This window comes from Dermacentor albipictus, chromosome 1, assembly GCF_038994185.2.
Source record: "Dermacentor albipictus isolate Rhodes 1998 colony chromosome 1, USDA_Dalb.pri_finalv2, whole genome shotgun sequence".
Classification (NCBI taxonomy): domain Eukaryota; kingdom Metazoa; phylum Arthropoda; class Arachnida; order Ixodida; family Ixodidae; genus Dermacentor; species Dermacentor albipictus.
Genome location: NC_091821.1, coordinates 182,552,943 through 182,580,836, shown reverse-complemented (window position 1 = coordinate 182,580,836; position 27,894 = coordinate 182,552,943). Strand labels below are relative to the sequence as shown.

Below are 27,894 nucleotides of genomic sequence, written 5' to 3'. Positions count from 1 at the left end.
TTCAAGAAATCGAATAGTAAATATTTGATTCGCGAATCGAATTATTCGAATGTGCACTATTAAATTCAGGGATATACAAGTATTAGCATACGCCTAATAATCGGACATTGTGAGCTATAGTTATTGCTCTAAAATCTTCCTAGGGAAAATAGGCATTTTCAACCGCTTCCACTGTCCCATAAGCTCTGCTGAGACTGTTGCTGCTGCTAAAGGGTATCATCATGGGGGTCAGGTGCATGTGTGCTGACTGGTTAAGTTTGAATTATCCAGCAAAGGCCAATTTTAGGATCTAACTAATGCAAGCTTGAGCTCATAGAAAAGCATGGGCGACGGCCAGGACCTCCGGCCTGCATTGAAATAATTGAAAAATCATTATAACTGTAGTTGAATTAACAAAAATCTACTGTATTTGAAAATACTGAATATTTGCATTTCCAATATACATTGTTAGTGTGCTGTATTTGACCTGCTTTCGAAAATTCAAAAATATTTGCCTGTCCCTACCAAGCACCAAGAATTTGTGATTTAGAAGTATCATTTTTACTCATTAGTGGAGAATAGCACATTTAGAATGGGTTTTTGCTCTTCAACAAAATCTGAAACCTGCACATGTGTGTAACAACCTACAGCCATTTTCACTGTGTGAGCTGAGGCATTGTAATAAGCATAATTTGCTTCCATATTGGCTCATACAAACTTGTTAAAAATTCATTCCTTCTACAGAATTATTAGATGGATTGACGAGCCTTTATTTTTGTGTCCTACGAAAAAAAAAGTTTAAGAAGCCTTGCTTGCAGTGAATTAGTGGAGTATCTCTTTATTGAATCAATTATTGTTGTAAAACTTCTGACAGAAAATTTTATTTTGCACTGCATACTTGTTACGGTCTGCTGTGCTAATGCATATTTTACATGTCTATGTTTAATTTTTAAAGTGGCATAGCATGAAATTCATTGCGAATGTGTGTTTTCTGATCTGCTTAGTAATAAAGGAGACCTCAGTACAGTAATAGCTCATTAACTTGAAGTCATAAAAACCGGAAAAAATTTCAAGATAAGCAAAGTTGCAGAAATTGCGGTGAAAAGTCGAGTTCATTCTAAAAAATTCACCACTACTGACCAACCTTCCAACAAGAGCTTCTAAACTGGCTCTTCGTAATGGTTTCAAAGAAAAAATATAAATGTACCGGAGATTTCAACCAGCTCCGTTTTGCGGCACTGCCATTTTATTCAGTGCAGAAGGACTGCATAAGGGTGGTAGGCTTCACAGTAGCACTTGGACCTGGAGAGGTGTCCACGAGCTGCTTCACACATTGCATGAGCCATGAGCATGATTAGGGCTACCTTTCTTTGTAGCGTCGGTGACCTGGCTTGCTTTGGTGGCACCATCCTTGTCGCACTCATGCTCAAGTTGCCCGCACCACACAGCCAACGAAAAAAATCTGTGCTGCGTGCATTGCATAGAATAAAATTAAAACGGAAATCACACCTGTGATGGTAAATCACATGCGTTGCATAAAGAAACTGCGTCAAGCGTGCTATTTAGCAGGCCCTGCCTCTGTGCACATCTCTCCCATCATATGACGCGCCACATGGTCGCTTGGCAAAGTTTTTATGCCACTAGGTTGAGACTTCAGATTTGGGGGAAGTGTCCGCATTGTGGTAGGTGCAGCAGCCTCGTGTGAAGCTTGTTAAATGGTCTGGTGGCGGAGCTCTTGTTCTACTGTCAGTCAAGATTTAAAGATATCCGCAATTTGGCCCAAAAATATTTCGAGGTAAGGGGTAATAAATACATGGCATGTATGGAAACTGGTTCGATGCTGCGGAAAATTTCGACTTAGCTGATTTTTCAAGATCTCCGAGCTAGAGTTAGCGAGGTTTGACTGTATATGCAGATAAATAAGTAGATAAATAGTTTAATGCTGAACTTTGTTGGTGAATGCACGCACTGTCTTGATGCTGAGAGCAGTATGGTGTCGTTGCAAAACTGATTTGAGAGGTACCACTACTGCGCCAGCCTGGGCAGATGATGAACATAAATTGCAAATGATCAAGCTATAGGGGCTACACACTGGGGGGAACTGACATGGTATGACATGCGAGCCATCGGGAAACTTCTTCTCTCCCTCTGGTCTCTGCTTCCTCTGATTTCCATTCTTGCTATCTTTAATGTATTGTGCACCATTAGAAGGATCGTTGCACACTTTGATATGAAATCACATCATGATGGCGTGGCAGCTTTAGCTTGGAAGTGCGCAGTGCATTAGCATGCTCTATCAACAGCTGTGCTTGACCAAAGCTGCACAGTGCCTGGCAACTGCACAATAAGTCTAATAAGTGATGGTGAAGTGAGTACAGGTGAAATGAACGCAGCAATACAAATAATGGGATTTTACCATCCTTTTGAGCTGATGTTAAAAACTGGATTTTCCTGGGACGTAACAGGCATTGGGTCCCCCTCCCACAGGCATGTGCGCCATCAAGGCAGCACTGCATGGTATCAACAGATTCTGTGACATGTTGAACCAGACAGGTGTGAACAGTGGCACAAAATATTCAGCTGCCCTGTGTGCTCCATTGAAAAGGAAAACATGAGTGTAGAGCAGGTGCAAATTTTTTACTGTGTCAAGTGTACAATTAAATTGCCTTGCCTTGCAGCAGATTACCTGTGGTTGGCGATGTTGGCACCTTTGTACACATTCGCTCAGAGCATTGGCATAGCTTCAGCTGGCACTTGTAGTTAGGAGTGCCAGCAGTGTTGGGGCCGCACATGAAAGTGTCCCCTTTTACAGTGGACTGCAGTGCACAAAAAGCAAAGTTTAGGCAGCTTTTGTTGTGAAAAACTGTTTTCTTTGCTTATGAATTATTGTATTTTTATCTTTTGGTACAGCATATTCCTACCATTGTCCTGTTTTGTTCCTTTCCCAACTAGCACTACTCTGTGCCCAATGTGCATGGTAGCTGTATACTTTCTATTATCATTTCTTGCCAATCATATTCAGTTTAATGGGAAAACGTAGGAAATAAAAATTTGTTGCACTGCACAAACTACATTCACTTGTTCACGTTTCACTGTATTTGTGCACATGTTTGATTTGGGTATGGTATGCGTGTGACTCGTGCAGGATGAAGGAGGATGGACACCATTGGTGTGGGCCACAGAGCATCGGCGAGTCAATGTGGTGCAACTTCTGTTATCCAAGGGAGCAGACCCAAACCTCAGGGATACTGTAAGTAAATGCAGCTCTATTACATGTAAGCCCTACACCGTAAAAAAATGTTTGCTTCTCGTTAAAGACTATGCTAAATAAAAAAAAATTAACAACACTTCGATGAGTTTTGTGCTTTAGCAGTTCAAATAATTCCGTGTAAGCCAAACCTGCCTACATTGAATAAAGATAATTCAGATTACTGTCTATACCAAACAGTAGAAAAAAATAATCTTAAAAATTTCATGTAAGACAGTAGGAAAATTGCTTGTTTATGCTCAACTCCCACTTTATGGTAGATTTAATTGAATGACACTGTGCATGCCCCTGCAAGAGGGCTTTGCATCAGCATTGCTTTTCGTCACAGTCATCTGCACAAGATCAGCTAGTCATGTACACAGGCTTCCTATGCTTGGTGGTGCTGTCTGTGCTTGCGATGTGGCATTAATTTGTCACTATAATGCCATGCGCACAGAATGTCAGAAGTGGTGCAGCAGAGGGGAGCAAGGCTTGCAGTAACATTCAGAAAAGAGGAGACTTCTCTGTGAAGCCTAGTTTGTTGATAAGAATGGTAGCAATTGTCACTGTGAGCCTCTGTGCACCTTTCTCCAATCCACGTGCTCACTCTGTTTTCAGAACTGCTTTCATGTTTTATGTAGGTGTATGCGAATACTGAATAGTAGGTTTCGAATTGATTATTGAATCGAATCAAGAAAAAGGAAAGCCAAATGTTGAATTGAATATCAGGAAGTGTATCGCGAAGTTCAATGCTTCCAAATTTTATGCAAGCAATAAGGGAGCTGTGCATGTTCAGAAGTCTACTAGCATTCCATAACAATAATGTTGCAAGCTGTCAGTAACTTAGGTACCTAGGAATCAAAAGGTACAGTGGGCATTCTCTCAGTTCACTTAGTAAATCCCTCCATAGAAAGTCAGAGTGCGAACCTCTTCTCGGCGACATCCTGAGAATGCTTGGTGAAAGTGAAAATCATGGTAAATTAATTCGTCTCTGTTGGGTTCCAAGCCGCGTTACAATCTTGGGAAATGAAAAGGCGGGCCAATATGCAGTAGTGACAGCCCATGAAAGGCTAACAGAAATAAATCTTCCACTCAAGGACTATGTTCGGGTAGTCCGTGCTGCGATCACCACAAAGCGGCAAAAGGATTGGGACTGTCAAGTTAACAACAAACTACAAATCCCATACTGCAGGAGTGGAAGACATCATACCACCAGGAACGTTTCATGGAAGTTATGGTATCCTATGTCGCTTTCGTATCACACACACACATCTCACACATAACTTTTTATTGAAAAATGAAGAACAAGCAGTTTGTAATCAATGCCAAGGAACTCGAAAAAGTTTGCCTAGTTGGAGTTTTATTGCGTGTAATTTGTTTTCAGTTTCTTTATTCCACTGATGTTGCCAGCGCTGGTGCAGCCGGTTACGGACAGAAGATTTAATATCTCGAATAGGGACCTTAGTAACTTCAATGTCACCACGTAGATCGTAGATCAGCTTCTCTAGCATTCTAATCTGCCACCTCGTTTCCTGCTATGTCGCAGTGCCCCTGTACCCAGCATACCACGAGAGAAAGTTCTTCATTGTAAGCATCATAAATCGATTTTAGCAGCTGATTAAAAACAGGGTTATCCCCCAGCTTTCCCCTGGCTAATGCAGTCACGACACTCAAGCATCTGTGTAGATAATAGCTTTTTGTATGCTATGTTGTCGTATATGATCCACAGCCAGTCGTATACCATATGCTTTGGCAGTGAATATGCTTCAGTTTCTATTGAGGTTTTTTGTAATATTATAGCAGTGACAATGTGCAGCGCACGAGACTGCCTTAGCTGTGTTTGAGGCGTCCGTAAAAAAGGACGTTGCATTGTATTTGTCTTCCAGCGATGAGAAGTGTTGCATAATAGCCTCGCGTTGCACGTTTTTCTTGTCAAGTGCTTTAAAAGTCATGTCACACAGAACTGGTCGGAGGCACCAAGGAGCAATGAGATTACTGGGTCCAGTTTCGTAGATATCGGAGAAACTAAGCCCTAATTTTTCGGCAACAGTTGTGACAGCCAAAGGAAACAGCTGAGCTAGTGATGGCCTGTTTGTGTACAGCTGTTCTGATGTTCGATCATCCATTAGTGTTCTGCACAGGTGTTCCCTCTGAGCTATTTTTTGAGGGCATATGTAATTCCTAAGTGCATTCTCTGATACTCCAAGGACCACTGATTGGACTCTGCATAGAGACTTTGAACAGGGCTGGTCCAAAAAGCACCAGTGGCTAGCCGAATGCCTAAATGGTATATGGGGTCAAGCATCTTTAACATTGTTTTAGACGCTGACTGAAATGCCATGCTGCCATAGTCTATTTGGCACTTCACAAGGCTATTGAAGAGTGATAGCAGGCATTGCGTGTCAGTTCCCCAGGAATAATGAGCCACAATCTTTATGACGTTTATCGATTTGAGGCGTTTTAGTTTGAAATCCCTGATGTTTGGAATAAATGCAAGTTTGCTACCAAAAATGACGCCAAGAAATTTATGTTTGCTTTTGACCATCGCTTTGTGTCCATTTAGTTCAATGGACGGATCAGGGCTTAGGCCTTTTTTTTTTCTTGTAAATAGTACGCATGTTGTTTTTTCTGTATTAAAGCGGAAACCATTATCATTTGCCCATCTCAATAGTCTATTTACACAAAGCTGAACCTGACGCTCACGTATGGATAAATTACAAGATTTGAAGCTCACTTGCAGATCGTCTACGTAGACCGAGTAGGCGATTGCTGGTGGTACAAAAGTTCGAAGCGAATTCATTTTTACAATGAACAGCTTACAACTAAGTACACCTCCGTGGGGAACACCATTTTATTGCATGCACAAAAGTTCGAGATAGTTTGTTACCTATCCTCACCCGGAACTTTCGATCGGAGAGGAAGCTCTGTGTGACTTGTAGCATGTTTCCATTTATCCCATATGCGGTCAAGTCTTGCATTATGCTATACCGCTGTGCTGTGTCATATGCCTTTTCGAGATCAAAGGATGCAGAAAGACAGTACTGATTATGGACAAAGGCATCTCATATGTGCGATTCAAGGAGGACCACATTGTCAGTTGTTGATCTTGCACGAAAACTGGCTTGTAGCGGATCTTGTATACCATTGTATTAAAAAAAATGTATAATGCGGCGATTCATGGTTTTTTCAAACACTTTGCATAAACAGCTAGTTAAAGCTATCGGCCGATAATTTGCAACCACGGAGGGATCTTTGCCTTGTTTGAGGATCGGTAGAACGATTGTCTCTTTCCAGCTGTAGGGCAGACAACCAGCATCAAAAATTGTATTAAAGAAGCCCAGCAAGCATTCAAACGTCTGCTGCGGCAGTTTCTTTAGCATGTCATAACTGATCTGTTCCTTACCTGGAGCTGAACTTCGGAAGCTGTTTAGAGCTATGTTTAATTTGTGTATTGTTATAGCGCTGTTGTAGCCATCTCGACTTCGTTTATACCATCTCACCTTGCATTATTTTTATCCCATGACCCTATGTTTAGAGTCAGCAGAGTGTTTAAATACCTTGCCAATGTCAATTTTTTAAACAATATATACTACAACCCAAACCGCCATGCTCCATCACAAACCTGAAGAGCCTGAGGAGTTCAATGCCTCGAGGTCTTGCACCTTTTCGCAAGGTAAAAGTACTTTGCTGACGGCTTTGAGGCAAAATTTTATTGCTTATAACTACTGAAAACTAAAAATAATCTGTATAACACATACATAGAATATAACATATAACAAGTGATCACTCATAGTCACCGAAACCTCTAACCCATGCACAGATGAGGTACCTGATATAACATTAACCGCATTATTTAGCTAGGCCTTTTATATCTTTTTAACTAGGAATTATCTGCCCCTTTATATAGCACACTTCAACATGCTTACCACTCTGGTCTGACTCTTGTATTTATACTATAAATCGTTGAATATATCCATAGACTTGACGCTCTTTGGCCAAAGATGCCCTTGCACCATTAAAACCCAGCAATCCAGACCTGAGGTTGCACTGTGTGCGCTGTGCTCGAAATGAATCCCAGTCCGTGAGACTAAGCAGCCGTCCATCCTGTCAACTCGAACTGGCCGTGATCTATGTCTGGAGGATGAAGTGGTCACTGTTGAGAGTGTGTCCGATATTGAACCAATCTGCCATGAGAATACGCTTCGTCGGGGTTAGATCTGGTGTGGTATCCCTGAACATACTGTTACCTGAAAGAGTGTAGGTTTGGGCATGTTGGTATTCCATAACTTTTACTTTTTTAGCGCATGAAAAGGGATGAGACACAGAAGTACGACGCGGACACAGTGCTAACTTCCAACAATTGTTTTTTTATTCTGAATAATGAATTACGAATAATTTTCAAGATGTCTTAAATATTTAGTCTGAAATTTAGAGATGCAGCCCTTACATGGGTATGGCCCTTGCACAAAAATATGTGCTATTTCACTAAACTGAGGAAACAATTCATATCTGCTATGGAATCATTTCTGAAAGACATTTTTGAAGGTTGCTTTATTCAGATACCCTAAAGGCCCTTACAGGCATTACTAAGGGGTGGGGGGTTTAACAACAAGATATTCCAGACACAATTTGGGGGAAAGGCAATATAGAACACTGTAGTATAGATCACCAAATACAACAACATGAAAAAAAAATGCATAAATGATGGGAAAAAGAATAACACTCGGTACAAAGCTTTTAAATGCACTTACAATGCGTCAAAGGCACAAAATTTTGTTTTTACTCGACATGCGTATTTAAACTGCGCTTCAAATGAGTTACAAATGAGTCATAATCATGTATAGAAGCAATTTCTTTTGGCAGCTTGTTCCACTGACAAATAGCAAGAAAGAGCGGTGATTGTTGAAGGAGATTCATACGCTCAAACATGGGATGCACTTTGAAGGGATGGTCGAGGCGGCGGAAAATTCTTTGCGGGGGTTTGATATGGGATGCTGTAAAGGATGACGGGGTATGATACAATCTGTGGAAGTGGGAAAACAGTGCTAACAGTCGTCATTTTTCTAGAGAGGGTAATTGGAAGGACTCTTTGATAGCCGTGATGCTGGATGTTCTAGAGTAGGTTTCAGCGATGGAACGTGCTGCTTTATTTTGTAAAGATTCAAGCTTGTTTATTAGGTATGTCTGATTTGGATTCCATATTATGGAAGCGTATTCCATCTTTGAACGAACTGGAGCTGTGTAAGCTAATAGTTTAGCTGACTGATTTGCTAAATACAAATTTCGCCTAATGAATCCAAGTGTATTATTTGCTTTCGAAATTATTTCATCAATGTGATCATTCCATGTAAGGTTTGAAGTTAAATGAACGCCCAAATATTTTAACATAGGTACATTCTCTATGCATATGCTGTTCATAAAATATGAACTTAAGTGAACATTACTGGCTCTGGTAAATGACATTGTTTTTATTTTAGAAACATATATTTCCATTTTCCATTGCTCGCACCAAAGTGAAATTTTGTTTAGGTCGGCCTGTAAAATATTAGTATCTTCAGAGGTGATAATCTGTCTGTAAAGAATGCAGTCATCTGCAAACAACTGAACTGTTGAAGTCAGGTTGTTACTGATGTCATTAATGTAAGTTAAGAATAGGATTAGTCCAAGTACAGATGGAGTTCTGAGGAATGCCAGATTTAACTAGTGCTAAAGAGAAAACTGATGACTTACGGAAACAAATTGGTAGTGATTGGTTATAAAAACTTGAGATCCATTTAACACTTTTACCATGAATGTTAAGCCAGCCAAGTTTCATCACTAAGCGAGAATGGGGAACTTTATTGAATGCTTTCTTGAAGTCAATAAATATGGCATCGATTTTTATTGAATCGTGAACAGCTTGATGAAGATCAGCTATAAGTTCAAATAGTTGTGTTTCACAAGAGCGTCCTTCTGAAAGCCATGCTGATTATTGGAAAAAAGTTATGTTCAGGTAAATATTTCTCTGAATACCTCCTGTAAACACACTGTGAATAGCATTGGAAGTGCAGGAGGTATTCAGAGACCTGGATTGGGAAGAATTGGGGATAAGAGTTAATGGAGGATACCTTAGTAACTTGCGATTCGCTGATGATATTGTCTTGCTTAGTAACTCAGGGGACCAACTGCAATGCATGCTCACTGACCTGGAGAGGCAATGCAGAAGGGTGGGTCTAAATATTAATCTGCAGAAAACTAAAGTAATGTTTAACAGTCTCGGAAGAGAACAGCAGTTTGCGATAGGTAGCGTGGCACTGGAAATGGTAAGGGAATACATCTACTTAGGACAGGTAGTGACCGCCGATCCGGATGATGAAACTGAAATAATCAGAAGAATAAGAATGGGTTGGGGTGTGTTTGGCAGACATTCTCAGATCAGGAACAGCAGGTTGCCATTATCCCTCAAGAGAAAAGTGTATAACAGCTGTGTCTTACCAGTACTCACGTGCGGGGTAGAAACATGGAGGCTTACGAAAAGGGTTGTAAAGTGAAACCTCGTTAAACCGTAGTTGGCCGGAGCTCGGAAAAAGTACATACTGTCGGTAGTACTGTTTAACCGAAATAGCATGAGATCGCCCACTTACCTGTTGAAAACGGAACTCAGAGAGAGTGTGATGAAAGGGGAAAAAAACATGCATTATTTATTCACTTCGCGTGACAAAAATGTTGTTTTCGTTTGATGCCGCGGTGGCCTAGCACGACGACGACAGCGACCTCAAACTTACTGAAGCTGCGTGCCAGCTTTTCAGCCAGCCCCCTCTTCTCGGCAAACACTCGCATGGCAGATTCCTCGTTGGCGTTATGTATTCTCCGTGCACGTGCGCAGAAGTGCTGCAGAAGTCCCGGGGGCACCTTTTTCATTGCCGGGTGCCGGAGTTTGGAATATTTTCATTTGGAATAGAGTTACGTTATCGCACCCCTGTTCTCGTCGCGACAATTGCATTCATGAGGCTGACGTAACGCGCAGCTCATGCCACTGTCGGGCCTGAATCGCCCGTGCTGTTGCTTTCTGTGTCATCCTCATCTCTATCGCTAGTCGACACTTCGGCAACAACACAGGCAGCGATGGCGAAAAGTCGAACCTCGTAGCCGACATGTCTTCGCGGTTGCCGTAGCGCTGCCGAACAACTTCTTCACATTCCAAATGCCACACACTGTAGTCAACAGCAGATCCCTATTGCGTGCCTGCGCCGACTTCTTCGTGTAACGTTCGATAGCACGGACGATGTTTAATTTTTCTTCTATGCTGAGCACCCCGCGTCTTTTTTATCCGAGCTTCGGAACGACGCGAGTCCTCGCTTGCATGACCCCATAACGCTCTCTGGCACGGATGGAGGGATGCATGGTGGCTACACCCTTTGTAACGGGCGGCGGCTGGCGCCACCTAACCTTTTGCTCCCCGTCCTATTTTTTCCTTTATATCCCCTCCTCCCCACAAAATAAATATCTAAAATAGTATAGAAAACATTAGCTTCCCGATTTTTGGTATTATCTCTCCCTTGACTTCCTCCACCAATCCTCTAGCCTCCCCTTCGTTACTGCCACTCTTTTCTCGTCTATTTGCCCTCGTTCACCGAGGGCAAATAGACGAAATGTACCTGGAAATGATGTTGATGTTGATGTGGCTTCACACGCAAATGCACAGGCGCTTGGAGGTCGTTCCGATCTCTGAGGCTTGTTGTTCTGCAGGGCCGCCTGATGGAGACGGCGCACCGCCGTGTTTGCATGACGAAAAGTTGAAACGCTACGTTTTAACCGATGGGTAGCTGGTCCGCTTTATGTGGATACAAAACACATTATCTTCTATGGCCGCTGAGTCGGCGATTTGACTTTACTACTTTTAAAACGAAACTACTGTTTAAGCGGGTATGGTTTAACGAAGTTTTACTTAAATTGAAGACGGCGCAATGAGCTATGGAAAGAAGAATGATGGGTGTAACGTTAAGGGATAAGAAAAGAGCAGATTGGTTGAGGGAACAAACGCGAGTTAATGACATCTTAGTTGAAATCAAGAAAAAGAAATGGGCATGGGCAGGACATGTAATGAGGTGGGAAGATAACCGATGGTCATTAAGGGTTGCGGATTGGATTCCAAAGGAAGGGAAGCATAGCATGGTGCGGCAGAAAGTTAGGTGGCCGGATGAAATTAACAAGTTTGTAGGGACAACATGACCGCAATTAGTACATGACCGGAGTAGTTGGAGAAGTATAGGAGAGGCCTTTGCCCTGCAGTGGGCGTAACCAGGCTGCTGCTGCTGCTGCTGCTGCTGCTGCTGCTGATGATGATGATGAACGATTTCATAACTGCTGAAGATATATGCTCAAGTAATTTACCTGGAATACTAGTGAAGAATATAGGTGTATAGTTTGAGGGCACTGATCGGTCACCTGATTTGTAAATGGGAGTGATACGACCGATTTTTCAGTCATCCGGTACAATTCTTGTATCTATTGATTGCTGGAAAAGTGCGGCTAACACAGGAGGTATTATAGGCTTAATCATTTTAAGCATCTTTGTGTAGATGCCATCTGGACTTGGCACTGAGTTATTCGAAAGTCGATCGATGGCTGATTCTATTCCCTCCGGCGTAATTATAAGGTCATTCATAGATGAGTTAATTGAAAGAAATGTAAGATCAGGTGGTATTGGGTTTTCGTTTGTGAATACAGAGCTGAAAAATGAGTTTAATTCAGTTGCAGCTTCAAATGGTGAGAGTAGCACGCCATTATTAACGATTGGTATAGTGGATTTAGAAGAGTGTTCAGGGATAATTACTTTCCAAAACTTTTTTGGATTGTTAATTAACATGCTGACGATGTCAATGTTTAAAAACTTGTTTTTATATGCTTCAATTCCCGCTTTACATTTATTTGATTGCTCTCGGTAGCGCTGCCAATCACCATCCAAGCCGGACAACTTGGCTTTAGAGTAAAGACGTTTCTTTTTATTGATTCCTCTCTTCACTTGAGACGTGAACCATGCGCTCTATGTATATGAGGTGATTTCAATTTTGGAAATGTGCTTTTGTTTCAGTTCAGTAAGCTTTCTTCGGATAGCGAGCCAGTTATCATTTGTATTGTGATAAGCCATGGTTTCCAAAAACCACACAAAGAAAGATGACAGCTCTGCAAGAATCACGTTGATATTTGCACGGGAGTAATCGTAAATAGATTTCGGTGCTTTTTCTGATTGACTAATTTGTAAAAGATATTCACAGTGTACTACGTTGTGGTCGCTAATACATTCAAGGATGTGAACAAGCATATTTTCTGGTTCGCTTGTGAGGACTAGATCTAGAATTGAGTTTCCACGTGTTGGCTTGCAAACTACTTGATGCACGAGGGTTGCAATGTGGGCTTGTTGGTAATGCATCTTCAAGAGGAGTATGGTAGCGCGATTCAAAGACGGGACAAGAGAAGACACAAAGGGACACACACAGCGCTGTGTGTGTCCCTTTGTGTCTTCTCTTGTCCCGTCTTTGAATCGCGCTACCATACTCTTCTTGAAGATACTTGATGCAGATCAAATGAACAAAGAACATCAAGAAATTCCCTGCATTCTGTATACACATGTTGTTCATAAAATATGAACTTAAGTGAATGTTACTGGCTCTGGTCAAACAATCAAACATCTTTAAGTCAATGTTTGTTGAATCAAAGTTCTACTGTATTTTTTAAAGTAGTGGTATTATCAGTGATACTGATTAACATTGGGTAAAGAAGGGAAGCCTCAGCTTGGAGCCGACATTTAGACACGACCCTTTGATGAAATATGGGCTCCAGCCTGAAACATCTCATTTACTCAATGTTACTCAATTTATGCCTTTCTCTTACCAATTGTGTTGAATGTTCATTAATCAGTCAAATAATTTGTTAAATGATATGAGAAGATGAAGTTCATCTGCATCTTCTGTGCTATTGCTGTTTGCCTGATTAATAATTTTTTTATTGAACGTGCAACTGCCGTGAACCTGTTATGGTTTGTTCACTTAAGGTTGTTAGACACCGCATTAGTCTTTACATTCTAAATGTTTTTGTTCTGGGAATTGTACAGTTCCATGTGTACATGTTGTATCTAGACTTGAGTTCTTTGCTTCAGAAGCAGCAGAGTTATATTGTGCTTGTGGTAAAAAAATTTATTTTGGCTCTTTGATCAGGAGGAGAACACAGCACTACACTGGTCTGCCTTCTCAGGCAATGTGGAGATTTCGTGGATGTACCTGGAGCGCGGCTGTGATCCCAATGCCAGCAATGAGCGTGGTGACACCCCTCTGTTAGTTATTGCACCACTCTGATGTTACACTATTGGCCGTGAGATTGAGCTAGCCGCTACTTGTTTACATGTACACGGACAGCGCACATATCATTTAAAGTTTGTTTGTTCCGTGGTTGTATCGCAGTCGTAAATGGTGGTACATACTTTTTTGATGATGTAAAAACTAATTTGGCTTGTACTGCAATAAAATCAATGACTGCACATGTTGAGCATGCAATTGTGCAATTATTGCACCCTCTGTTCGTCATAGTTATTCAAATTTTATTGCTGCATTGTGATTCAAGTACTTCACAAAAACACTTGGCATTGTTTAAACAACTAAAGTGGTCGCTGCGATACTTGAATGCGGTGCTTTGGTGATTCCTTGTAGCAAAGTGTTGATATTTGCGCAATTTTGGGGATACCACGAAACATGAACGAGGAGGTGCGAGGTCATTCAGCAGTACGAAATAAAATATTAAGTGCTCATATCGTATCGCAAGGTACATTCGATCTTAAGTGTATGTTTGCATGACTGTCGCTTAGTGGTGACCATCCTAAGCTGTGACCATCCTTAGCTGTGACCATCCTTAGCTGACCATCCTTAGCTGTTCCTGAGGTGTACTAACATTATATGGGTATCCCATTATGCAGAATTCTACCTCATAATAAATTTTTGTGCTTATAAATTATCTGCCATAAAAGGAAAGTGGAAATTGAATATTACAAGAGGATCACGTGTAAAATTTCACTCGCTAGGCACAGTGTGCAGCAAAGCAAAGTTGCTGGCGGCTAATATATGCACTGTTTAGCACGTGTTGTTAGCTTGACAGAAGGTAGCAGTCATTATTTTCACAAATAAAAACAGTGCCATAAGGCTGGGTCTTAAAATAATTAAAAAATTATTCGCACCATTCTCACACATGTAATCATGCAAAAATATCCTTGTGCTAAAATGCTATGTGTTTAGCGTTACTGCAAAAAAAAAACAACAACAAATAAACAAACGGAAATGCGTGTGAAGCCACATGGTGACCCTGCCACTGCACTGCCACTCATAGAGGCCTAACTTGTATAATTAAGCTTATTAACTATCTTGTACATGACAGAGAATCAAAAAAGAAGTAAATGGTACTAATGTATGCAGACAAGTGGGGAAGTAGAGTCACAATAACTAGCTGGTTTAACTTCACTGTTCAGGAAAACACATTTTTATAACCAGTGCAAGATAGCAGAAAGTTGAGTTGTGCAACAGCAGTGCCAGCAGAATAGGCTGAATGCACTTCAACAAAAATCACCATGTATGTATACCAGAACAGCAACTGCATTTTACGCTCCTCTCACATATAGTAGGAATGTTCAGGGCATATCGTGCAAAAATGTGGCATTGGAGGGCAATATATCATCAGTATGCTGCAGTCAACATGTGTCATTAACATACAGTCGGCCCAAATCGCTCTCAGCGAAGTGCTGCCTGGTACATTTCAATGCACACCGCCTACTGCCCATCCACACTAATGCGGAGATGGTGCTGCCACCTATAGCCCGTTCTCGCGGCCTATACAGATTGTAAAAATTTGGGCTAGATAAGGCCTTGTCATCTCTATAGTCAATTTCAGAGGTAACTTAAAGAAAATTGAGCATTGAGCAGACATATCTATTGAGGCTAGAATCCCAGCCCAGCTAAAGGTGGGGGGAGGGAATGGAGGGATTAACAAAGAGATGGCCTTTCATATAAAATGAGGAAGGCCCACCTTTGTCATCTACCCCCTCACTTTATTATTATTTAAAGCTGTGCTGCATGTCATCCATTGTTAAACCCCTGAGGAAGAGGCCAAGTTGGCCCTGAGAAGTTGGGCGGAATAAAGACTAGTTTCATTTGGAAATATTCACTTTGTAATTACCCCAACTATGCAAATAATTCTGTCAAAATGTTTTAGTTTGCAGCATCTGACAATGCATGTTCTCTCCCTTTCTCCTTTCAAGGCACGTGGCTGCAAGGCAGGACAACTATGATGTGGTGGTGTGAGTATTTATGGTCAGCCTGATATTGTGATTAAAGTGGTCATAGAAGGGACCTTTGATCCTAGCCTGAGATTTTTTGCATGTGCAGGCTGCTGCTGAACCACAAGGCTCGGTTTGATGCCCCAAACAAGCTTGGTGACACACCATTGGCAGTAAGTAAAATTTCATAGCAGCTGCTGGTCCTGAGCTTTCCTTACTTATTTTTCAGTTCCACTTTTTTTGCTAAACCAGTATCACAGCAATAGCCACCCACCATCAGAGGTGTCTTGTAAAAAAGGGGGAAAAGGGGGCGGGGGGAGGAGCCTGTGGCAATTTGAGCCCTTGGGGGCCGTAAAAGGCAGTGCTTCGAAAGGTCAGCCGGGTATCAGTGACAGAAGTTATGGTTTTACGCTGAATCGACTTGAGTATCTATCCGCAGAGGCCACATGACACTCAGGAAGCTAACAAACCGCCTCGCAATAAAAGTGAGTGTACGGGATGGTACGAACGTTGTTTCCAACTGCCATCACCATGTTTGTGACACACCATACGGAGGCATCTCATCTCGGTGCCGTTCATAGATACATAGTTTCTTGTCGAGCTTCTAGCATTGTTATTGGGCGTAATAGACATTTTGTCTTATGCGGTAAAGCATATCAAAGCGCATCTGTCATTTGGAATGCACATAAGACATTTGCCATCACTTTTTTGCTTGACGGTGCAAATTATTCTCATTAGGCCCCAAAATTTTATTGAATTGTTTACAAAGTTAAGTTCCTTGCATACCCAAATCAATATGTTTGCAACATACTATGCATGGTATACCCTTCGTGGGAAGGCAACCTTAATTGGTTGCTGTTAGCTTTGTGTCTTGCTTCATGCTTGAGCAGCACTTACTGATTGCAAAGTAATAAGAAGCTTCGCCAAAATGGCCACAAATTACTGCTGTACTACTCCAAATGTTCCAAAAAGACCAATTTTTCTGCTCTGAAGCTGCTCCACAATGCTGGTGTGGCTGCTCCTAAACTGCTCCAGAACAACATTTCTCCTGCTCCAAAAATTGTCCCAAATGCCAAACTGACTAGACCACCACTGACCGTTGTTTGAGTAGACATCATTAAAACGGCCTATGTGTCGGATCGGAAAACAGACCACCAAAGAGAAGTTTCTGTGTCTTCACTGCTGCTGCTGTTCAAAAACGTTGCTGACTTGACGAAAGTGCAAATTTTGCACCTTTTAATTGAAAAACTGCTAGGGCTGTGGGAGGCTAGTCGTGACGATACCTCCAGTTGAAGTTTTATTTTGCCATTCTACCCAATCTGCCAATAATTGGCAAACCTGACAACTAGTTGAGTCATCATTTCAGAAACTGCATGATGCTGCTAGTAGAAGAAATTGAACAGAAATGTTTAACAATGCATAGAAAACCTGGCAATCAACTTGATCAATTTCTATAGGTGTGGTAACGAAACAGTTCAGGAGTCTGCACCCTCAAGTTCCTATGCAAGTTGTAAAAATCGGCACATTCGACCCCCTCCTAACCTCCACTCCCCAAAAATTGAACATCACATTTCCAGACTTCCAAGTGACTGCTAATTATTGTTGTCAATTTGGCTTCACACTTCTCGGTGTAAACTTTGACTACCATAGTGGTTAGTACCACAGTGGTAGAGCAACTGGCTCAGTCTGGGGCAAGGCTTCCAGTCAGCAAAGCAGGATTTCTCTCTTATACTGCATAAACCTTCCCTTTTCTTTTCTTTACTGCTTTCTGTGTGACCAAAGTGTCAATTTTCTTTGTAAAGCAGCCTGCATCTTTTACAGTTGCACATGCTTTTAAGATTGCTACTTGTGCAAAATTATTGCCAAAGCTACTTCCTGGCTTGTAAGAGATTTGAATTGTGACTTTTAGTTTACCATTACTGTATTTATGAGTTGCACAAGTAATTCTAGATATTCCCTATTCTGTGTTTATTGCAAGTTTCTCTAACCTTCAAGGAATTTCCAACACAGCAGCAGTTATAGAAGAAAACATGTTCACAAAAAAGGACATAAATAGGACAAGTTTGTCTTTTCTGGCTGAAGTTTTCGTGCTGAAACGAATTCTACAGCAAGCTGTGCACAGACTACCCTCACAGCAAGTTATACACACACACATGCTATGAGAAGGTAAATTAGTGACAAGCTTTAATAGCTTTCTATCCACTTGGAAGATAATGTTCCCTCACATTCATCTGTAATGAAGGTCTTCGTGTGGTTTTGTACACACATGATTTTGTACAGGCAACTTGTACACATTTTTAAGCTGTGTTTTGTGAGCACCATTCACTCCCAGGTTCAGCATAACTAAGGAACTTCATGAAGAGCTGGCGCACCTCTCTACTGAAGGACTAGTGGCCCAGTGGAAAGACGAAATCATTTATGGTAGTATGTGGTGCTGCCCTATGCTGTAGACTATTAAAAAGTGCCTTTTGCCCTTTCGTTTTCGCCCTCAAACACATTTCAGTTGCACTTAACTATTGAAGCGCTTTTTGTTATCTTGTTTGGGCATCTGTGCAGCCCCTTTGTTGTGCCCAAGTTAAGCCGTGCTACAATTTCTGCTCACTCTCTGTCTCTTGAGGTGAAACCCCTGTGTACTAGTGATGACATCTATACAGAAGTCTGTTAGATTTTAGGCTAAAGTTTCTTGGCAGCTCGCATTTGTATCTGATCGAGTGCATAAGAAAGCTTATGAGTCAGTGTTGCTGGGATGGTATACGTCCCAGAAATTCCAGCATAGTGAACCGGTACAAGAACGCCAAGTAGATTTAAAGTGATGCCAAAATTCAGGAACTTTTCATCTGTGATTTGGAGGACTTGGGCTGAAGCCCCATAAGCCCCCCCCCCCTCCCCCTCTTGAAATTTTTTCGCGCTGTCGATGCACCGTCGACCAAAGCAACCCCCAGCGGCGGAAATCATTCTGGATTTTATAACCTACATTCAATGTCTTTTCTCTGAGTAATGTGCTAGTTACCATAATTAGAGTAATTAGATAGCATAATCATTAACTTTGTTTGAGTGTTAAAATCAAGAAAAGTTTTAAAATGTTCTGCAGCATATTGCCAATAAATTTGAATTGAAGAGATCCACAAACTACTCTGAGCTCAAAGGCAAGCGAGCATTGTCTTTTTTTTTTCCACCTTTGTTGCCCTCCTCACTGCTGCTCTCTCCTCCTCGCTGATTACTTCGCTTGAAAACTTGTGGGTACCACATCACTACAGAACGTCACGTTGGCTCTCTTTTCTTGTTTGAAAATACCGTCACCTTTCGCTTATCAGGACTCTGTGCCTTTTGGCTACATGCTGTTTCCACTGCACACTCAGTGCAAAACACTACATGAAGTGAAATCAGTTGATAGCACGCAACAAACGAGTGAGATAATGATAAAAGAGCATGTGTGACTGCATAGCAAAGGCAGGCTAGCAAGCGGGTCAGAACTGGAGCCCCTTGTATATGGACTACTAAACTGCTTTTAACGGGCAGAAACACCCAAAAGGCCCACCACTAAAGAGGGTTAATTGGCTAGCACAGCAGTGTGGCAGCATCACTGTGTAGTTGTTGCTGCTGTAAGGTATCTCAAAGGTTCTTGCACATCAGGAAAAGTAGTGGTGCCAAAAGCCACTGTTTTAATGTTTCGCATTATCACCTATTAATTTATGAAGCTATTTTGACTGCATTACCATGACATAAATTGGTTGTTGAAATAGATATTTCGTCTGGCCTGGTGGTAAATTTGTGCAAAAAAAAAAAAAGAGAAAGGTCATTGGCAGAAAAGGTCAGGTCAATTAAGGTTTAAAAAGTTCCCAGACATCTATATGAAGCAAGGTTAATTGTTTTATCAGCTGCATAACCTGCTGTAAACAGTCACTTACTAAATTACCAAGAACATTGTCATGCGCATACAGGCAAACAAGAACACATTTCACTCGCTGACCGCGGGCAGTCGCTGTCAGAACACTGGCAGGATGAAGAGCAGCAGCAGCGGTGAGCTAATTCCCCCTCGGGCTGCCTGTCGCTTCAATGTGAACTAGGCGTGGGAGAACACAGTGCACGTAAAGCCTTCAGCTATCTCCAGTCGGCTAGCCTTCAAACCCATTGCAGATTGCCTCCAAGATAGGATGTACGCAGTCGATGCAGCCACTGCAGATAGAGCAGAAGGCGACACTAACCTGCTCCCCCCTCCTAGTGCACACGTCTCCCTGCTCCCCCCCCCCCCCCCCCTTGCGCATGTAAGAAAGTGGCGCGCACTCTCCCTGCCTTCCTCCTGTCTAAGCACGAGGAGACACCACCACATCAAGCCATTAGCCTTGTCTGCTCATCCTTGCAAGCTTTTGCTTGCACCTACAGCATATGGCGTGCGGTCACGATGTTATTGCACTTGGACTTTATACAGCACACCACGGTGACGGCGGAAATTTGCCTAGAGTGGTCCATGTAATTGCTATCGCAATAACAACATTTTGAATTTCATATCGAATCCTTGTCCGCAGAACATGCCAACTTACCTGTGAAACACACATGCTGAGCATGTGTGCCACAGGTGAGTTGCATTGAACTTGCAGAGAAAATTTGCCTATAAGATCACTCTGGGACACAATCTGGGACACAATCCTTCTAGGGAAAGTTAGAATTATATCTGAGGTCCCAATTTTACCGCAGATTTTTTGTTGTGATCCTGCTTCTCTTGGCATTGCAGTTATGTGCATGCAAGACTACTGGAAGTAGCACTGAGCACTGTCTTTTGCAGTGTTGTAAGGATGACAAAGCCACAAGCTACTCCTTGCTGAGCATCAACCAGATGCTTGGCCAACTGCTAAAGAACAAGCTGCGTGTTGAGCGTGTACTTCACAGGTGAGTTGCTTTGAACACACAGGGAACATCTGTTGTCTGACTCCTAAATTGCTGGAATATGGGCCACAATCACTTTAGTGGAAGTTATGTGTGGCATTAACTGGTGGCACTGACACAGTCTGAAACTGCGCAGCTTGCACAGTGTCTTATTATTGGATGTTGAGGTGTGAGCTGTGTTTTTGTGACAGTTTGACTAGATAAGCTGGCCATGTACATCGTGCTTCTCTTTTTTTTAACCGCTTGTCTCGATCCTTGTTGAACTGTTGTGAATGTCTCCCTTTGTCTATGTGTCAAGAACCTAATCTGTGGTACCAGACGTAAAGCAGATTAGGCAATAAAATTTTATATTCCATGAAGCCTGCCTGAGGACTAGCACATTTAGTAGTTTCACTAATGTGAGAAGTACTAATGAAATCTCTTACCTAGACTGCGATGTCTAAAGCCTTTCAGTGAAGGGCAAATCGTATTTCACCAAAGATACCTGATGTTTGTGTCAGGTGGCTTAGCATTGTTTATAATGTGAAATCACGATTTTGTCCAAGTCTGAGGATGTGACAGAAATTGTATTGATATTTATTCTATAGCATTAAACTTTTTCAGAAGTCTGTACACTCATTGCATAAACATATAAAGTTATTAAACCTTTATCAGCATGATTATAATTGTGGAAAATGGTTTGTCTGAGTTAGTATAGTTACAATTCTTTTTGCTTGATTCTGTGCTACTCATCCATTGCACTAAGTGGCAAATTTTGGTAATATATGCGAATGCTTGCTGATGAAGGGCAAAATGAATAGGTTTCAAGTTAGGGATAGATTAGACTTAGTGTATTGTTCCAGTCTTGCACGCATATTTTCAGTTTTTCGTGCTAGACCACTTATGTTATAAGTTAGCAATTTGTTTAGTTCAAATCATGAATTCAACTTCAAACGGAGCTCATCTTGAAAGGGACCTTACTGTGTAAATAAAAAGTTAAGGTGTGCTTTACAGCACAGTTCTTGTTGCCAGCACTCCACAACTACAGCTCCTTGAAGCTGAAACCAATCTGTGCCACTTCACAAACAACTGCAATGTTAATTTAAAATAAAACAGGGCTTTTTGAAGCGCTTTGTCGTGTCACAGGAGCAGATCCTGTTCTATGAGCCTAATATTCATTCATATTGAGATATTCTGTTCACATCTGATCATAACTGAACACCAACCTGAGTAGCCCAATGGCTGCATGGCTGCAGCATCCTGTTGTTGAGCACGAGGCTGTGTGTTCGATTCCAGCTTGCTACTGCTGCTTCATTTCAATAATGCTAAATGTAAAAATGCTGGTTTATGATGTTTCTGGCACACATTAAAGAACACAAGATGGTCACAATTGGTTCAGATCACTCCATTATGGCGTTTCTCATAGCCAGATTTTTGCTCCGAGTAGGAGTGTGCAAGTATTCGAAATTGTAAATATCAGTTTATGTGTTGAATATTTATTTAAATTTTTAATATTTAACTCTTTCATTACCGCGAGAAAACGGTCATTTTTTATAGGTCTTGAAAAAAAAAATTATTTACCACTACAAATAATATCCCAGCACACATTGCAGCATAGCATATTGTGCATAATGAAGTGCTTTTTCCAAAAACATACGTTGCCAAACAAAAAATTTATTTGGTAAAACATAAAAATTCTAGAAAGCGCCATTTTTTGCTACCAGTTGATAAAAACAATAAGAAACATGATACCTACAAAAGCATTAATATCAAAGGAAATTCAGAATATACATTTCAAAGATTAGTAAGCCCGGAATAGTGTCTGAAAAAATAAATGCTCAGTACACCGCCGTTCTTCGGATACAAAAAAGAAACTAAGACCAGTTCATTGCTCATGCCATGCGGTGAAGCAGTTCCTGGATTTTGTGAAGCATAAGTGCATTCTGCACTTTTCCCACAAGACCTCTGGTTTTTGTTTAACTTTGCGGTCCTCATAACACTTTTTGCAGTTCCGCCTTTTCGGCATCTTTTGAGGATGGTCCACAGAGAAGTCCAAGGAATGTACTGTCGGCCAAAAAAGTAAACGGACCAGGGCTCAAGTGGCCGGAGCAGCTGCGGGGCCACGCCGCAGCGCTGCTATCTCGCTCTGTGTGCTGACGGCGAGAGTTCCCCGAGTGACGCCATACTTCACCCTCACTCTCACACGAGGCCTTGTCACTCTTGATAAATTTCTAGTGCACCGCTCAGTTGCTCTGGTGCTGATAGTCGTCTCGAAGGGAACCATGCATTGCTGGCAGTCTAGCACATGGTGCCGTCATGCAGTAGCAGTCGGCCGCAGGGCATCAAACTGCGGCACTGAGAAAGAACGAGACCCGTTCTGATTGTTGTTTTGCTTATATTCACCTTATCTTTCATATTAGTACATGTTGCCGGCATCCACCACTGCTTGATTTTAGGCAACATCGCACAAGTCATGTTGCCGAAGTAGCGGCAACGGCGGCTATGGTGACGCACGCTTTTTCATGCCTGCACGATAAGTTACACAGTGGGAAGCGCTGCGCGAACGTTCGAAGCTATAGTGGTGGCGCTCTGGGACTTGATGCCAAGGCGAGTAAGCCAAGTCATTGCGGTTGACGGCAACTTTTCATCGCACTGAGGACCCCTTCAAGCCATGGAATGTTTCCGTGAATAAACTTTCACAATGAACTAGTTTTTCTGATTCGTCTTCCCAATCATCTCTTCCCGGCGGTACTTCTGTAAAAAAAGTTTCCTAACGGCATAAGTATTGTAGTAGCTAATTAAAGCAGTTTTCAGAGGTGTAGCTGTTATAAATATTAAACTGACTGCTGGAGCCAATGCCGGAAAAGTAATCTTGATAGAGAAGCCACGCCCGCAGTAAAGCTTGGCGCTTGTAACTTATCGCGCCGGTGTGAAAGAGCATGCGTCACCGTAGCCGCCATTGCGGCTACTTGCGTAATGTTGTCTAAAATCAAGCAGCAGTGGACGCCGGCGACATGCATTAATATGAAAGATAAGGTGAATATAAGTGAAACAACAAACAGAACGGGTCTTCGTTCCTTCTCAGTGCCACGGTTTGATGCCCCATAACTGTCCATTACTGTGCGACAGCACCATGTGCTGGACTACCGGCGATGCACGGTCCCCTTAATTATGACCGTCAGCAGCAGAGCAGCCAAACGGCGCACTAGAAATTTATCAAGTGTTACAAGGCCCCGTGTGATAGTGAGGGCGGAGTGAGATAGCAGCGCCCTGTTGTGGTCTCGCAGCCGCTCCGGCCACCTAAGCCGTGGTTTGTTTACTTTTTTGGCCTACAGTACTTCACCAGTCCGTGTAGAATCATGCACCTCTTCCAGGACTGATTGCTCTCAGCGTAGCTGGGCAGCTACAAGATTATGCATCCAGGCATATTTGTTTGCATTCTTGCAGATTGTCTTTATCACCTCTGCAATGAAGAAGAGTAGAAAGAAATCCCACGCTGTTGCAAACTGTCTTGCACTGCTCAGTGCTGGGCCGAGATGTGCTATGGGCAGCCTTCTTGGTGTGAACAGAAGTTTTTTTGCTGCTGATAGCAGCACATAATAACCAAGTGAAGTATGCACTCTGAAGATAATCAGCAGAGCTCTCAGGTCATGAAAAACGATCGGCAGATAAGTGCGCACAAGGAGACCGCTCAAGGCCATAAAGGAAACTCACCATTAAACAGCTGTGAATGTCCCAGGCTGTCTCAAAACATTGTCGCCGTCAGAGCTTGAATCTGCTGTGCCATCATCTTCAGAATCATAACTCGAGCCCCCATTACTAAATTGCAGTGCAGGTGCAGCATAGTTTCGAGCACGACGTTTTTCTCGCGATGCAGCCCTATGCTGCAAATAACTATGCAGTTAAGCAGTGCAGTGCAGTTAAGCTATGCTATGCAGTGCAGCAGTTAAGGGGCGCTGCCAGTTTCACTGGCAGCGCCCCTTGCCTGGATTTTATGAGAGAAGCGAAACCTAAACTCTTGGAAACTGGTTGAAAATGCCAGGTCCACATGTTGGACACATGGCGGACCTTCAGAAACACACTTTCGCAAAATAAATCAACTCGAACTCCAAACCAAAGCTCACTAGTGAACAGCTGGTGTCATTTTCGGTTAATTATCACCGCTCAGCACTGTCGGACGGCAAAGCCGGCGATGTAATTGAGTTCTTGACTTGCTGGGAGTCATTTGATTACAAAAGTTTGATGCTAGTGTGGTGTAATCGTGAGCAGCATGCTTTTTTCTCAAGCGTGGCAGAAGGTGGCAGCCACGCCCCTTTTCGCTACCTCATATGCACATTAGTTCACAAAAAGTCCGTCAAAAATCACAGCATCCCTGGAGCGTGAAAATTTAAACTGATTCTGAAAGTGAAGTGCCTGCTCTAACCACTGGATGGTCTTAGGTGGATAAGAAATGGCTCCTATGTGTCGAAATCGGTGATCTAAAGCATCGATCACAGGTGATTGATTTGAATAGGCGGGGTAAAGAAAGAGTTAAACAACACTTGGGAGAGAGATAGATGCAAGTGAGGACTATTCCAAATGAATCTGCTATAGAAGAGCTGCGGTTGTTGCGCAAAGGTGCACATTCTCGAGCGAATAATGCACAGGGCAGATAACTTTTGCTTAATAAAAAATTCCTGCAGAATCAATCTCACGATGCATGTCGATGTTAACGCAATTAGCATTGAAGTAATGTAGTGACATGCCGTATTGCCACCACGTCATGTATGCAGCCAGGCTCTTCTCTTATGCATCCCTCTAGGCACGCTGCGCAATCTAGTGCTACTGCTGTGAAGTCTGCGTGTGGCATTTGTCTGAATATACTGTAATATCTGGAGTCATTGCCCCCCACACCCCCTGCCACCTGAAATTAATAGAAAACAGGAAAAACCCCATAATTTCATTTTTTTTTTAATTCATAGAAAAAGTAGGGTGGGCCATGTCTTGGGGACCAAACAAAAGGAAGCGGAAAAAGCTAGAAAATGCATCTAGCGTGGTTTGACAAGACATAACCTCAACTTTTATCATGGGATGTTATCTTGCATTCCAAAGGAAAGAGGAAAGGCATCCAAGTTGCAAGCTAGCAAAGTGATGAGCGGCGAAAGCAAATGAGGAAGCCAGTTGTAAGCAAACAAAACTGGTGTGCGTGTGTACAATGTGTACACAGTAGTGGCTGGCTGGGTGTCTAGGCAGCATGAATGACACACTGCTCCACTTAAACCAAGGGTGACGAACCATGGATGGCTTTCATGAAATAACTGGAACAAAATGTTTCTTTGGCATCCGAGAAAACCTTTATTTACTCGTGCTCGTCAAAACCATCAAAGGAAACATCACTTTACGAATCAAAAAGAATACCGATGCCATCTTCGGCTGGTCGTTTCTGAGTGCTCTGGAGTGCTCTTACGAGCAGCCTTGTATTTGGCTGATTGAAAGAGGTTGCGTGGCCTGCGTTCGGCTAGTTCTTCTCGATTTCTCTCCTCCATCTTCGAGCGCTCTGAGACACTCCGAGCTGCGTCGTCGGAGCAGTCGTCGAGATTGAAACGTCATCGCAGCGCCGCGTCGCTGCCGCCGGCGTGTCTGCCGGTTATCCCGGCAGCGCCGGGAGCTTTGGATAGACAAAACATCGGACATTGGTAGTAGTCACGTGGTTTCGCATCTGCCATTTACTCCTCCGAAAGCGAGTTGCACGTTTGGCTTGCGCGCTTGTCCTCTACCTCTGAGCTCGGGGAACGCCGGATGCGCCCGACTCTGCTGCGGGGATGGAGGCGACCAGTCGAAGATACCATAAGGATTTCGTTCTGCAACCCCTCTTGTGTTCTGGCTCCAGTGCTGAAGCTGCAGCTTCATTTGCAGACGCCAGTCACTTGTTCAGCTCGCCATCTTCTGAGCTGTCGAGGGCAGTGGAGAGACCACACCGCTTGAAAGACCAATGGACGATGTCTTCGGAAAGTGCAGCCCAAGCCTCTGTCACAAAGTTAATCACATCTTGTCTGGAGGACTTCTTGAGGTTGCCCTTAGGTGGTGATTGTTCCTGCTCTCAGGAAGTTGACCCATATGCGTCGAAGATGATCCTTAAAGGGCTTGATCCAGGACACATCTGCAGGCTACAGGATTGATGTGTGTCGGCCTGGTATGAACACAATATTGGTGTCCACCTTGCTTAGGTCCTTCTGGGCTTTTTCGGTCTTGTGCCCGGTGCCTTGTCCAGCAAAAGAAGGCACCGGGCGTCGTTCTTGTTTGGCCCCCAGACTTGGGGGACACATTGGGCCAGCATGAGAGAAGTCATCCAGCCGTTTTTTGAGCACGTCACTTTTACGTTTGCTGCAATCAGTGTAATTGTCGATTAGGAATTGCAGTATCATAAGCTTTGGCGTCACTCTCTACACTAAAAAATGTAGATAAAGTAACTGAAAAGTAAAAGGGACGTGCAATACCTGGAATTTTGAGCATGAAATAGGCGTGGGGAGGTACGTTCAATGCAGTGGATCGTTGAACTGCTTCTTCTATTGGGAGAGGTAATAATGGGAGGCCACAAAGTTACCGAACCCCATCTTCCCGACAAGCTGCTTTGCATGCTCTTGAAGGCTACAGTTGCTCACCAATCATTCTGCCGCTCGTTCCGTTGTTAGGAAATCCACCAGTCCCTCGTTCACTTCTTCACTGAAGACAGCACGGCCGCTGTGGATGGTGCGTCTATACTTCCTACTTTCGTGGCACTCACACAGCAGCACTTCAAGTCCCACCCCCACACACATTTGCTGTCCACATTGAAATGTGTGGATGGCAATAGGGGCTTGTTGGTACGGCATATCTTATTTTGTTATAGCGCAAGCTTGACAAGGACAACAGAAGGCGCATATCTGACACACACAGCGCTACTTTAAAGAAAATAGCGCTGTGTGTGTCAGATATGTGCCTTCTGTTGTCCTTCTCAAGCTTGCGCTATAACAAAATAAAAAATGAAATGTTTGGTTGCACCCACATTTGTTCCGTGGTTCTGATACCATTTGATAATCTCCACTTTATTCTTGACTATGTAGCTGTTCCTCATCATGTACAAGAAGGCAGTAACACCACTGGCAACAACAGAGACAGTGGGAATATGGTCCGCAAAACTGCAGCTTTAATAGACCCCTTTCGAAAGAATGCACCAGCTGTTGCAAACAACTGCAACTGCCTAGGTGTGTGAATAAATGTTTCTTTCTTTCTCCTTTTTTTTTCATTTTGCAGTTGCACCATTCGAAAGGGTATTTTTCGCAAATTGCAAGGCCTGCTGTTTATGTCCTCTAGGGGTGGGCGATGACTTGGTGGTTTTGACATAATAAATTTTTTACCTAAAGGGGGTTGGGCGATCACTTGAGGATGAGAGTTGAGTCAGGATATTACAGTATATTCTGACAAGATTATCCGAATATTGTGACATGGGTTCGATTCCACTCAGCACCAAAGGAATTTTCAAGTATTT

General features: G+C 42.7%; 1 protein-coding gene across 1 annotated transcript in view; it reads left to right on the top strand.

Moving 5' to 3' along the window:
• G9a (histone-lysine N-methyltransferase G9a) overlaps positions 1-27,894 on the top strand; it is a 153,493-nt gene that overhangs the window by 77,905 nt on the left and 47,694 nt on the right. Inside the window, exons 12-16 of the mRNA XM_070530331.1 lie at positions 3,125-3,229; positions 13,423-13,538; positions 15,507-15,545; positions 15,634-15,697; positions 20,308-20,411. Of these exons, the coding sequence (XP_070386432.1) occupies positions 3,125-3,229; positions 13,423-13,538; positions 15,507-15,545; positions 15,634-15,697; positions 20,308-20,411 (428 nt within the window). The remainder of the gene's footprint in view (positions 1-3,124; positions 3,230-13,422; positions 13,539-15,506; positions 15,546-15,633; positions 15,698-20,307; positions 20,412-27,894) is intronic.